The sequence below is a fragment of the Rhodnius prolixus genome, unplaced genomic scaffold (assembly GCF_049639745.1).
Source record: "Rhodnius prolixus isolate KJV_2025 unplaced genomic scaffold, Rpr scaffold_9, whole genome shotgun sequence".
In the NCBI taxonomy this organism is placed as follows: Eukaryota; Metazoa; Arthropoda; class Insecta; order Hemiptera; family Reduviidae; genus Rhodnius; species Rhodnius prolixus.
The window spans coordinates 22,187,231-22,202,245 of NW_027411604.1; the positions used below are offsets into that span (position 1 = coordinate 22,187,231).

The 15,015-nt window shown below is 31.7% G+C and overlaps 1 protein-coding gene across 6 annotated transcripts in view; it reads right to left on the bottom strand.

Annotated features, from left to right (window-relative positions):
* Ttd14 (TRPL translocation defect 14) overlaps positions 1–15,015 on the bottom strand; it is a 29,657-nt gene that overhangs the window by 4,119 nt on the left and 10,523 nt on the right. For all 6 annotated transcript variants that reach the window (XM_074127844.1, XM_074127843.1, XM_074127845.1 and 3 more), the window contains 6 exons: positions 7,235–7,363; positions 6,939–7,075; positions 5,693–5,833; positions 5,416–5,611; positions 4,898–5,105; positions 4,132–4,313 (listed from right to left, as the gene is read on the bottom strand). In XM_074127844.1, coding sequence (XP_073983945.1) covers positions 4,132–4,313; positions 4,898–5,105; positions 5,416–5,611; positions 5,693–5,833; positions 6,939–7,075; positions 7,235–7,363 — 993 coding nt within the window. The remainder of the gene's footprint in view (positions 1–4,131; positions 4,314–4,897; positions 5,106–5,415; positions 5,612–5,692; positions 5,834–6,938; positions 7,076–7,234; positions 7,364–15,015) is intronic.

Genomic DNA, 15,015 nt, shown 5'->3' on the forward strand with positions numbered 1-15,015 from the left:
TATTTACTAAAATAAAACAACGAACCAATGTAACATTGACAAAAGATATTAGGCTTTTTCTTTCTATTAAATTAAATTTTTTAAAATACTGAATCATATAATCTATCCAGACATACATACAAACATAAAACACAGCATCATATACCATACACAACAAATACAATTAAACATCGAGTTCCAGGGCGATTTGTTAAGTTTAGGAGGCTAAAAAGGTAGATGAAAAAAATCTGATCTGTGAAGGACTGAATCACAAAAACTGGCTTTTATGACGAAAGCAATCACTGAGAAGTATGAATGTAAGAAACAACATAAGTATTTTTATTTTGTCTTTTTTACCAAAAAAGTCAGTGTTGTAAAATTTTTGAAAATGAGTTTTGTATAACCGTAAGTCTTGGATAGTTTATTTATTTATTTATTTTTAAATATTCTAGGTATGAGCACGAAAAACAAACTACTGAAAAACAGGAAGGTAATATTTTGTATTACTTAAGTAAAAGAGTATTCTGTTAAATTTCCGATTAAGTTATGAAGGAGTAAGTTATATTAATAGGCGCTACAGTACTATATATAGCCATAACAGATACTGATTTTAAAACAAAATGCAATAAAAAAATACTAACCATGCATTGAATATTACATTTTAAAAAGTTAAAGCTAGGTTCAAGTGGCAGAAGAATATTTTGACTATTAATCTGAAGAAGTGCATTTAACCTCACAACAAAACAAAAATGCACCAAACATACATGCAGAAACTCAAATTCTGAAGTGGATAAGGTAAAAGAAAAATAAAATTAAGAACTATTATTTCTTCAAAGCAATCAAACTGGGATCGCTTTGGCGAGGAAATGGAATTCATGAAAAAGACGGAGGCAAGTAGATGCAGCAAAATATTCAAGTGCATTAGGTCTAAGTGATTAAATGTTGTTTTTAATAGGGAGCTACAAGAAGTGTGATTCCAAACATTAATGATAGGATGGAAAAAAGATTTAAAAGAAATATTTAATTCTAGGGGTAAAAAAGAGAAACTGACAAATGACTTTTGGATCCTGCTGAGAATGATTGGTTAGTTATGGTAGTGATCATTCAAAATAAAGTTGAATAAAAGAAACCATTCAGTTTCAATTAAAATACTTAACATGTGCAGGCTTTGATGTTGGAATTGTCTACTACCGAAAGTACTTTCAGTTACGCATAGAAGCGCTTAGTAGCTCACATTCAGCGCTCTCCTTTAATTTAATAAAACTAGGGTTTTACTAAAAGTAAATTAAATTTAGGCAATAGATTAACAAGTAATTGGAGACTGGATTCGCACGCGGAGAATCGGGTTTTCACAGCTCACTGTCTGGTGTAGGACAACGTAATTTGTTACAACAGGATACTGTCAAAACGCATGCATGACTTTTTGACATTTTTAAATAAACATACATACACACAAATATATTAATGTGTATATATTTTTTTTATCTTTTATTGGAATTTACCACTGCAACAAGCAAATATGGTAAAAAAGAAAAAGAAATAAAAGAAAATCATGAGTAGAGAAGGCACCCAGTGGTGCCACTCCAGTAACGTGCTTTGCTCTCACGATAAGAGAAGATCATGAGGCCATCTTCTCTTCAATCTCCTTAGAGGATTACCTTGGTAATGTGGAGGAAGATAAGTGTTCTATGAGAGGGTTAGGATGAGCTGCTGTAGAGGAATGAAATTTGAAGAAACGAGTGTTAGCAAGATCTGTAATGAAAGGGATTTTGAGGTCATTATGGATAGTGGGGGGGTTAGATACATACGGAGCGTTAAGAAGTTTTCGAAGTATTTTTGACTGTAATGCCTGGAGGCGTAGTGAGTTGGAACGCTTAGTCGATCCCCATACTTCGATGCCGTATGACCAAATAGGTCGCAGTAACAGTAGATATAAGAGTCTTGTTATGTAGGTTAAGTTTCGAACGTTTGTCAAGGAGTCTGGCGAGAAGTTTGTAGCATTGGTTAGTTTCTTGTCTTTTTAGTCTAGTATGGGGATTCCAAGTCAACCGTTTGTCTAGGTGCAGTCCAAGGTAGTGTACTTTGTGTATATTAATCAGCATAAATAAAACAAACCCAAATTTGAAAAAGTAATTATATTTCATTAAATTGTTGACAAAAAAAAAAAAAGTTTAGCCTTCGTTCTTATTAATGCGTAGTAATTTACATTAAAATTATTATTTTTTTATTTATTTCTTTAAATAAGAAAACATTAAATATCACTGAGTCTTTGAGGTAATGTTATATCACGGTTCGCCTAGAACGATTTTAATTGAAAAGTTCACCAACATTAAAAAAAAAATTTTCTCCTTATTATTTGGGTCAAAACTAACCAAAATCCACCGAAAACCAAATCGGTTTACGTTGCGGATTTTTTTTTTTTTAAATTTTTTTAGGTCAAAAAACGGCTTTTTTTGCATTGTTAAGCCGAATAAATGGAAAAACAATACAGTTTTTTTGCAAAACCAATGCATGCATTCTGAAGCTGAGGGAATTTCCGACAGATTGATGTATTTTATAAATGATAAAAATGAAATTTCGACATTCAAAATCAATAAAAAAGAAATTTTTGAGCAAAATAAGGCAAAAACAAGGTGTTTCTCGCATTTCAAAGCTTACTTAACAAATAAATCATCGTTTTTTTGTGGAAGGGAATGGGACTTTTCAAAAATGAGAAAAATTCCTGCAAAATACAATATTTATACACTGGGAAAAGGGAAATTTTCCAAGTCAAATTCATTTAGTGAAACTTTTTGAATTAAAAGACAAATGATTACAATTTTTTTTTTTTTTAATACTTTATTAAACTCATAGGAAAGTACAAGTACCATACGGCATGGAAATACCAAAGTATGGTGAAAGACTTCTTCGTTCTATTGTTGTTTGCAATTGTAATCATTTGTAATTTCTTTTGTTGACAAAATAATTTATATCATAATATATGACATCAAAGTATTGTACTATCGTTGTTCACGATAAAATTATTGAGATTTTTGTTAAAAAATAAAATTTAAATTACTTTAAGTTTATAATTACTTTAAATTTTTATATTTATGAACAAGTACATAAATGTCTTTTTTGTGAAAATTTAATTTCTACGAATATCTATCTTTATTCAAATAAAGTAAAAAATGTTGACTAAAAAAACTTAAAAATAATTGAGTAAGTTCTTTACAACCTCTGATGTCAATCACAATGTCTCCAATAGCAAAAATTTAAATTTTGTTTTTGTTACTAAGCCCTGCAATGCGATAAAAAATTATTTGGGCTCTTTTAATTCAAAAAGTTTCATTAAATGAATTTGAATTGGAAAATTTCCCTTTTCCCAGTGTATAAATATTGTATTTTGCAGGAATTTTTCTCATTTTTGAAAAGTCCCATTCCCTTCCACAAAAAAACGATGATTTATTTGTTAAGTAAGCTTTGAAATGCGAGAAACACCTTGTTTTTGCCTTATTTTGCTCAAAAATTTCTTTTTTATTGATTTTGAATGTCGAAATTTCATTTTTATCCTTTATAAAATACATCAATCTGTTGGAAATTCCCTCAGCTTCAAAATGGTTCATTGGTTTTGCAAAAAACTGTATTGTTTTTCCTTATTAAGCTTAACAATGCAAAAAAAAAGCCGTTTTTTGACCTAAAAAATTTAAAAAAAAAAAATCCGCCACGTAAACCGATTTGGTTTTCAGTGGATTTTGGTTAGTTTTGACCCAAATAATAAGGAGAAAAAAAAAAATTTAATGTTGGTGAACTTTTCAATTAAAATCGTTCTAGGCGAACCGTGATATACGTGCTGCTTGGTCGTCCAAAGAGACACCTATAAGTGTTCATGCGTGAAGAAGCCATATTGGATTTTATGTAAATAAGTTCATTTTTTTAAAAAAAGTAATAACTGATAAAGAAATATTTGAAGCATGGAAGGATAAAAAATTAAGTATGAGTAAACATGGGATATAAAATTAGGAAAATAAAAATATTTTATACATGTTAAAAGCCCTAAGAAGATTTAATTAAAACAAATGTAATCTATTAAAGAAAGAATACACTAAGAACCACAATTAGATTCATTTCCTTTAGATTCACTACTCATACAAGAACAAACAATGCCATTACCTTTAAGGGCATGACAGAATTTCGATGATGAAGACCATTCTTCTCTAAGTGAAAGATTGTACATTGAATAAGCTGGATCACCAGTGACTTCACAAGCCAATTGCAAAAATTTTGGTAAACATTCTTCTAAACGACCATCTTCTAATGCTGAATATGTTTCTAATAATATGAGACCAACACATCTGAAAAAAATATTGAATTGGTTAATTTTTATATTAATCACATAAATCATAAACAATTTCAAATAACTGAATTGAGTTGTTACAATTAGATTATTTCCATTTTTATTAAGAAGTTTAATTTAATTGAAGAGTTTAGTGCAATGAAAACATGAGAATACTTATTTTGCTATAAGTACACTTATTATATCGAAAAGTGTACAAGATTTTTTCATATCACTAATATATTTGAACTGTCTTGGTACTTGGAGATCTTTAAATATTGACGCTCTCTAAAGAAGTTGCTCTACTTTTTAAAAACATGAACACAAGCACACATGAGTTTGTTAATGAATGGTTTAACACCCATTCTAAGATCTCTAAACGCTATTCTCCTCACTATAATCAGTCCTCAGTTTTAAGAGTAATTTATAACGAATTTTAGTATTCAGTATTAAGTTTAGTTTAAAGAAAATTTTAATCATAGAAAGGTGATAATTACAGAAACAGTATTTGATAGTATCATACAAAGTTATTAAATAAATTTTCACGAAACAGAAAATACTAATGAAACAACCCAATTTATTGACTAAAATAAAAAATTTTACCTTGGATGGCATGGATCTTTGTATATATCTAACTGAAAATACTGATTATTATCCAGGAAACATCTGCGCTTCTTATATATTGTAAAATGTGCATCATCTTTCTGGGTCAATAAGTTAATATAATCACGATGAGTTAACTGTGTTTTCACTTCAACTATTTGTCCATGAAGTCTAGGTTTACGGATGGTATGTGTGTAACTCCAATGACCTGAGCACATATTTAATTGTCAATAATAGACTTTTAACAATTAAAATCTTCTGAATATTGTACAAAAAAAAAAAGCAATAATCATACAGTGAGAATGAAATATATAATTACCAACATCTAGACAAATAAATTATTCAAGATAAACAAATTTTTAGGCACAAAACATGCGAACTATATAATGGAATGGGAATATTACCCGAATAATAATAATTTTCTTTCAATATATTTATCTATAAATTATTTCATTTACAAAATTAAAAATCTTTTGAATGAACAATAATGAGAAATTTATAGAAAACATTGCCCCAACCTTTTTGTCCTCTTTTCCTTAATCGGGCTTGCATTGAGGGATGTGAATTGATCAAATAATTGTGTACAACTTCGAAGTCTTGGAATGGTGGGAAAACACTGTCATCCGGTAATGGTGCTTTTACTAAGAATTTCCTTTTGCGAGCATTAGTCAAAAGCCTATCGCCAGTATCTATGCACATTTTCTGGCATATACTCTGTAAGTTTTAATACCAAAATTTTAAGTGTTTGGAAAAAAACAACTCAACAAGAAGCAATCAATTTTATCCTATCCTTACGGCAATCATACGACGAATTTTTTTTTCGAATTCAGTGGAATTATCAACAACATCGAAATAAGGATGTCCGACCCAGGCTGCTGCAGCTTTGTAGTCAAGTTCACGTGCAAGTTCCATACCTTCACTTCTGCAAGCATGATCCTACACAGAACATGACAAAATATGAAAAAGTTTTAAAACATAATTATTCCAAGTAAATTAATATTTTATTTAATTCTTTTTATTAATTATAAAATATGGCTAAAGATAGCTCTTGATTACCGAGTAGGTAATAGCAAAACTTTTGCAGCTCTTTTACAATCATTAAACAATTCGCTAATTTACAGATCTTACAGAGCATACCGTAATATTTTTTTCCTTGCAAATCTCTTTCGCTCTTAAAAAAAATAATGTAAAAGAATCTATATATAATTCATTACCTAATCAATGAGGCAGTAGGTGTTGTCTTATTGTTCCAGTTAACTAATTTTCTTTAACCTTGAGAATTTTATAGGTCTACGAGGTTACAATGAATGTTTTCAAAGTTTAAAAAGAATGTTAAAAGAGAGGTATTCTCATCACAACGTTAAGTTGTCTAAAGTTTCATTATAAAATGATGTTCGTTTTAAGAATGGTGGTACGAATTAAGTATGTTACTAAAAATTGTAAGTTTCAAGACACTAGAAAAGTTAGCACATTGAGAATTTAGCAAGGAAATGTGGTGAGAACCAAAATAAATATCGGATAAGTAAATGTTTACGCTTCATTAAGTACTGTGACCTTGGAAAAAAATAATGAAATATGTACACATTTCCATTGCTTATTACATTATTACAGGAGTCCTAATTTAATTTTAAAATAAATATACCAAAAACATTATTCTAAATGTGACAATTGGTTTCAATTATCAATAACGTTAGAATTGAAAAAAAATAAATACAAATAGACATAATTTGAACAAAATATATCCTACTGAATAAAATAATGAAGTAATTTAGTGACATGAAAGGACAATATTTAACTGAGTCTATACTGTTTCTATTTAAAGTAAAAGAAATCACTGCGGTTTATGTAAAATGGACACGCACATCTAAACTTTGTTACAGATGAAAATTGATTGAAATAATTTATAAAGCTTAAAGGATATTTCAAAAATAAATCATAACTTCAGTACTGCCAATTATTTTAGCATTCAGTAATGAACAAATATTAATCGTTTGTGATGCTTAATAATATGTATTCTTAAGGTATAAAATATAATAATTACTTCAGTAGTGTAGAAATCTTCAGCTCCATTAGCCGCCGTCACCATATGGATTATTTGATTGTATCTATTATCCCTTAATTCTACACTGTTCCAACCATTTGATGACATCATCTTTTCCCATTTCTCCTTAGAAATAACTAAAGTAAAAAGCAAGAAAATTGATAACCTTGAGTTATGGTAAAAAATTAACCTTCCTAAATAAAAAGCAGCACAATGAATGCTAGAGCAAGTGTTATAAAAGAACATTTTTGTAGTATTTTATAGTTATTATTATTGTTACTATTTTATAGACTTACACGCAGAAGCATCCATTGCACCTCTATCACATATAATAAGGCAGTTACGCGTACTCGAATCCGCCAATTCAAAAAAAGTATTCTCAATTTGTAGCATAGTCCTCAATAAATTTTCTTGGAACTTAAATGCTGCAAAAAAGAGGCAAAAAATTATTTCTAGCACAAAAAAAGTAATAAAAAATAAATAAAACTTCAAAATAATAAATGTTTCTAGTACACAACAAAAAGCAGAATAAGTAGAAATGAAAACAATTTAATTTCAGAATTATTCTCTTCTTTTTTTAATTGTTTTCAACAAAATAAAACAACATAATCAAAAAGTAAGCAGAGTAGCCTATTTTTTCTGGTGTGCTTAACGTTCAAAAACTAAATTAGATAGGGAAAAGAGATATTCATTTTACCAAGTTATAGAAATAAATCTGACCAAAAACCTAAATAATTCCAAATGCCAAAAAGTTGTTTTCCTTAAACTTTCTCTCGTTACAAATTTCCCTGTCCGGTAGTCCTCACCGCTGGAATAGAACCCGGAATCTATTTCTGCTAAAGTCAATGCTCTCTACAGAGCTATTATTTTTATATTATTATGTATATTATATTATTATATATATTATATTATTATATATATTTTATTATTATATATATTATATTATTATATATATTATATTATTATATATATTATATTATTATATATATTATATTATTATATATATTATATTATTATATATATTATATTATTATATACATTATATTATTAATAAAATTATATTTATTATAATATTTTCTCCAACGTGAACGTTGTGGGGTCATTGGTGCTCGGAGCCTTTGTTAGTGGACAATATTCATTCGCGCTAATCACCGAACAAGTAAACTGTGACTCCTTAGAAAAAAAAAAAAATTCTGGGGTTAGGATTCGAACCCGGGATTTTAGCGTGTGAATCTAGTGTATTAACCACTTGGCTAGCCCTCTGTAACTTTTTAAAATTAATAGCTAACTTTATTCCAATCTTAGTTCATTATTTTCGTGATTAAAGTTGTATTGTTTAAGGGAACATTCCACATTGTTTATGATCTGGATAAAAGACTTAAATGAAAGGTTTAAGCTGAGAAGCTGAGAAAGATGAAAGCTACAATGAAGCGGCTGATACCTACGCTACAGTTGCTGTTATCAAAGTTTCAAATAATCCAAATTTCTAATCAGTAACAGACATACAAAAAATAGTAATAACAGAATTCTCTCTACTTTATCGGACAAGAACGTGAGATAGTAATAATCTTAAAAAAGTAATTTTATTCAGCAATACAATCAGATCAAGATGATTGGTTTGAGATTCACCTACACATCTACTCTGCGGTGAAACGCCATCCACAATAGTTACTTTAACCCTCTAATTTTGGAATGTCCAATCAAAACGTTAACCCGCTCTACATTACCACTGAGCCCAGATGTTTATGCTCTTAATATTGGTCGAGAACATTCAGCTTCGTTTCTCTTACTGTAATTTTCGAGGCAAAAACAGATTTTATACAAATTCTGAATTTGATACACATATTTATTTCGTAACAAAAATGCATTCTATAAAACCATCATGAAATGCCGAAATGTGGTTAGGCCCTTAGTGCTGATTTTATGCGTTGAAGCACGCTTATTTCTTGTATACCATATTTCTTTTTTTTCAGTAGAAATTAATTAAGTATAATTCCGTGATTTCTGCTTGTATTCCTGAAATTCCCTTGTATAAAGTACAATTCCAGCTGTACAATTCTAAAATATTACATTAAACGTAAAGAACCCTTAAACAATTACAAGGTTTAATATACGATGTTCAACGATTCAATTAACATTTTGAATAACCCACATGCACACCATGTAACCTCCCTCACTGAATCAGCATGTGTAGTGCGAGACGTTATGTAAAGTGAAGTCAAAATTCCCACACTAAAGAGTAATTAATACACCTCTGATGCTGGATGTAAGTCCGAAACCTGTTAGAGATACAAGAAATATGCGTGCTACGACTGATAAAATCAAAGAAATAACACTTTTATAAGTATATATTGTAACGAAGTTGACCTGGGCAGAGAAGAAAGGCCTAGATTGTTCTAGGGGTTGAGCGACCAAAGTCGGTAACAGGCCACCACTGTGTAAACAAAAGGCCGGTCTCTACCTGAGCCGGAGAAGAAAGGGGCTAGATTGTTCAAGGAGTTTAGTGACCGTAGCCTATTACGGTCCACTGCTGTGTAAAAGCCTGTTAAGAGAGAGGCCCCCAGTTGGGTGGTGGCAGTATGTGTTTTCCCCAGCCAGTGATTGACAGGTGGGAGTGAGACAGAGAGTTGGAGGAGGGCGGCCCCAGTTGGGATGGTGGCAGTATGTGTTTTCCCCACCCAGTGATTGACAGGTAGGAATGAGACAGACGGTGTTGGAGTGAGACAGAGAGTTAGAGGAGGGCGGGGCCCCAGTTGGGGTGGTGGCAGTATGTGTTTTCCTCAGCCAGTGAGCGGCAGGTGGGCGTGAGACAGACGGAGTGGGGCAGTCGCAGTTAAAGGGAGGCAGACACAGCTGGAGAAGTCAGTCTTTGTAGTTAGTCTTCGAGAGTCAGTCTTGGAAAGTTAGTTTGGAGAGACACTTTGGAAGTGACAGTTTTTGAGAGAGTCAGTTTTGCGGAGTGCTTCGGAGTTAGCCAGTTAGGCGGTTAGTCAGTTAGTGAGGAGAGCTGTGTTAGTGCAGCTGAGACTAGTGCAGTTCGGTGCAGTGCGGACCAGTGGTCAGTCGTGGAACAGTTTTGTGGCGTTACGTAGTGAATAAGTAACAGTAAACTGTTGTAAATGGTAACTGAAATGAATAGCGTTGGTTGCTAGTAAATGTTAATGTTAGTAATGTTAATGTGTTAAAATAAATCAGACTATTTATAAGTTTAGCGAGTTTTATTATTTATCAAACCCACATAAATTAAATTAACTAGTGGCAGGCACTAGCTGTATAGGTAAAGTTTTTAGTAAAAGGACAAAAACATTACAATATATTATTCTGTAAATGAAGTATTATTATTATATTATTCTTTAAATACGAAACGGGAATAAACTATATTTAAAAGTCTAAGAATTTTTATATAATTGAAATATAATTGAACTAAAAATAATGACCTCGGAAAAAACAACTGAGCAAATATAAACACACACAAAAGTTATGGTTAATTAATTATTAACAGTTATATTTAGATTACTATTAGATTGGAATCTGTGGAGTACGGTTTAAAACTGCATTATTCAAACACTAATGTCTCTTCAACTTAATCCAAACAAGCATCATAAATAAAACTTTGTAAACAAGAAACTTGTCTAATTATTGTCATCATTGCGACAATTTGATTCTCTGGAATCAAGAAAATGGACTAATAACCATTTCTGCCGGGTCCTGAAAGGCAAAATAGTTATGCTGGTGCTAGAAAATATAGTAATCTATTGGCGAAAGAATTAGGAAGTATGATTACAAAGGGTTGAACTTTGAACGTCAATTCGCTTCATTTTTGAAGATGATTTGTGAAATATAAGGACGAGGTTGATTGTTAATCAATAGGCACAGACCTTTCCTATTAATTATTAAAGTAATTTAAAAAAAGTAAAGTAATGCCTATTTTTTCAGGCGGGCTTTACGTCTAACAGCCAAATTAGGTGTCATTGACGGAGGCGACTAGCAAACCTAATTTACTGTAAATTTCTTTTATTAACCATTAAATAAAATCTAAGGCCTAAGATCGGGAATCGAACCCAGTACCACAATACATAGCTTTGCAGGTCTCGCCTCTAACCGCGAGGCTACCTTGGCGCCTAATTGCTATTATTATAACTTTTGCTGGAGTTATTTCCAGCATACTTCTTCGAGATTTCTCGGCAATAACCATTTCCTCCCTGAATTGCTGGTTAGTTTTAATGGTTCACAAGAAAAAAAAAAAAAAAAATTATGCCCAGGTAAGTATGACCTTCACCATTTTTAGAAGATTCGGTTGTGGATGCTTTTTCTAAACAACTCTTTAGTCTGTTAACTTCTAAAGAAACAAGACGATAACTAGACACGATTGTAATCCAATGGATCTTTTTTATCCAAAAGCATTTCACTCTCCGACTTAGCCAAACTTTTGTTCTTTCTACTAGTAATAACGGCTTTGATAAAAGCCTGCGAGCAATGTCAGAAGAAATACCTGAATATGAGCCAGAATACATAAATAAAATGAAAGCATTTGTGACGTGTTGCCACTTAACAATGGAAACGCAAATTATTCTTATCAAATTTTATAGCAGTAATTTCACTTTATTGAAAGAAAAAAAAACAGGTTAATGAGCTTGTCTTGAGATTAAAAATTCGTTATGATTTACCATAAACACCACACCATTGTCCTAAATTCGTAAGTGTGAAAAAATATTAGAAATAAACATTACTTAAATTTTTTATCCCGGTTGCACATCACGCCAAAAAAAAACTTTACAAAAATAGGAAAAAAAAAGTGTATGTGATCTTAACAAATTCTTTATTTTTATTAAACTAAAAGCAATTCATAAGTTCCTATTCGAAGTGGTAAATAATTAACCAAGGAAAAAACTACAAGGAATTCTATTTGATAAATAAATTAAATAAAATAAATTTCTAAATCTGTTTGATTATAAACAAAGAAATTTGTTTTACATACTTCAAAATAAAACATTTTTTTGCAGAGAATTTTTTTAAGATGGCTACTTCAATAAATAATTTTTATTTTAAATCATTACATTTATGGTCGAAAAATGAAAAAATGTAAGTATTAAAACTTGAAATTAATAATTAGACCTTTAACCGTTTTCAGAAATTAAAATTTTGTAATTGTCAAATTAATTTAGTCTAAGTTTAACATTTAGTAGAAACTGTTTTTTCAATGTTTGGCCCTTGCTAATCATTACAACTTAATTCTACATGAAACGTAATATTTGTTGCAAATATTCTTATTTCTCCCCCTCCCCCCCCCCCCACACACACACACACACACACATTTAACATATTTTATTCCTTTTGGGAATAGCTATTCTTCAGATATCTTGGAATCCCACAAACACACATACTCATTTAACATATTTTATTCCTTTTGGGAATAGCTATTCTTCAGATATCTTGGAATCCCACAAACACACATTCTCATTTAACATATTTTATTCCTTTTGGGAATAGCTATTCTTCAGATATCTTGGCGTCCCCCCCCCCCACACACACACACACACTCATTTAACATATTGTATTCCTTTTGGAAATAGCTATTCTTCAGATATCTTGGCGTCCCACAAACACACATACTCATTTAACATATTTTATTCCTTTTGGGAATAGCTATTCTTCAGAGATCTTGGCGTCCCTGTGGGCACCTTAACCTACGAACCAAACAACACACAAAGCTGATTACTCCATATTAGCACAATACACACAATAGAATTGCAGATGTAAGCAACAACTGTTTGTGTTCAGGCAATCGATCTCACAGGTAAACTATTAAATCAGCTCAATCCAAAGTGTCAGCGCGATTTTTGCTTCAGAATGGGGGTAATCAGAGCCATTGAGATAAGACGCTCCGTCAGAGTAGGAGCCTTTCTTGACTACTTGGGCATGGTTGAAAGGCATTGTAAATTTCTGCAGAAGCCTCGTACGTAGTTACCATGTGATAAAGGAAGATATACACCCTCTCTCTAGGATGGGGTTGGGCGATTAGGATGACCAAGAGAGAGAGAGAGGTTACCGTATTTTCGTGAACCTTGGGTAGTTAGGAGTTGTGAAGGGGAATATCCTTTCTGAGGAGTATTGGGATTGAAGTGGTTCCAGGGAGTGGTTAACCACATAGCCAACTCTTCGTTCCCCTAGGACTTCCTTAGTGTTTCGGTTTCTACTAGAGTTAAGAGGTATCAATACGCTTTCTAAAACCACCCCAACCTTTTAATTTGAGGCGGCTTATTTTTAAATTATAAGAGGGCGTTGCGGTTCGCAGTTCGCTGAATATGAAGAAGTAGTTATCTCTGAATACTGAAGTCTCTTCTCTTTATAGAAGTTCCCTGGAGAGCAGTTTCACTTACGAACTTATAATAAGAGGGACAGTAACATAGAACATTTGGGCGACCTGGAGGACTGGCAAGAATAACTTCAACAAGAGGTTGTTATCCGTAATTGCCGACTTCCTACTACATGAGGCTTCCCTGGTTAGCCTAGGGTGTTTTTTTTATTATTATTATTATTTAAGGCGCGTCAACATCTAAGGTTATTGGCGCCCGGAGCTTTTTTCAGTGCACTGCCGGCCTCCTGTCAGTGTTCTCTCGTTACAGACAACACTGTCCATCACCAGACAGTGAGCTGTAAGAAGCTCCTAGGAAGAGAAAATCTAAGGGTCAGCAGCGTGGGAGTCCAGTATGCTAACCTCATAGCTAATCCCTTCCCTGCCTAGGGTGTTATCAACCCTAACTGTCGACTTCCACCAATCTTCCAATTTCTACCCTAAAGAATCCTGGGAAGTTGTTTTATTTCTTGTAGTTGCTGACAGGAGAGTACTTCAAAATTGGAGAGGGTACATACTTTTCTGCGAGTGAAAAAACGGGTCTTCTTTTAAAATAAATTTTTGCGAGTAATTTTTTTGATTTCAGGGGTAAAAAGACATTTCTCACAGCCAGCAGAGGAACTTGATGTGTTTAACTCTTAAGGAAAATAATGCCTAAATCCTGCATCCTCATCACCTTCACTCAGCACGTTCATTTTCTTTTCTGAGGTCTACATCCCTACCACCTGAGAGCACCTTTTAATAAGAATAAGCAAAAACACAATTTCTTAGAGAAAAATCAAAACTAAATGGATTTAAATACTTTCAAATGACAAAAAAAAATATATTATGCTTTATAAAACTAATTATTTGTACCCACTTTTAATTGAATGCACAGATAAATTAAAATTATTTTCTAGTAATAAATAGAATTTTCTTTTATAACGACTTACATTTTCACGTTAAATTCTATTGAAAGCTTTTTCTTCAATCCAATTTATTTTAATTTAATTTGTGCACAAATAAAGCTTCACCACAGCAAATGGATTTAAGTTTATAAATAAGGCCAAACACTATTTTATGAAATTTAAAAGTCTATAAATGAAATAAAAACTTTTACCAACAAGAGAAAAAAAAATGTTATACAACCTCCCAGTGATTGCTGATTTTATCCATCAGCAGCCATGTTTTTTGTAACCCTGATCGGTTTCGAACTTATTTTCTTTTAATCTCTCATTTTATTTTTAACTTTTATAAAATTGTAAATTGAAAATTTTTCTTCAAACTGTTGTTTTCAACTTCAAACTGAAGTTGCCTTCAATAAATATAGAATAAACAGCAGTTGGTTTTCTTAGTAATTTAGTACAGTGGAACCTCGCATAACGAGCACCTCTCTTAACGAGTAATTCGCATAACGAGTAAAACAAATTGATTCTTATAGCGAGCGATGTTTCGCATAACGATAGTTTTCTAATGACATTTCGCTGACTGCGCAGTTTTCGCTGTCTCATCGAAAACTGCGCATTCTTCGATTAGTCATTCCTGTTTACGCATATGCGTTTCATATTCTCCACGTATCTAATGCATTGATACAGTCGAAACCGAACTTCACCGAATGAGTGGTGTATAGGGGAAGTCCATATAGTGATATTTGTGTTTAAATATTATTGTGTTTATTTTGTTATCCCTCTAACAAAATGGCTTCGAAGAGAATTAAAATAACGTTAGAATTGAAACGTAAAA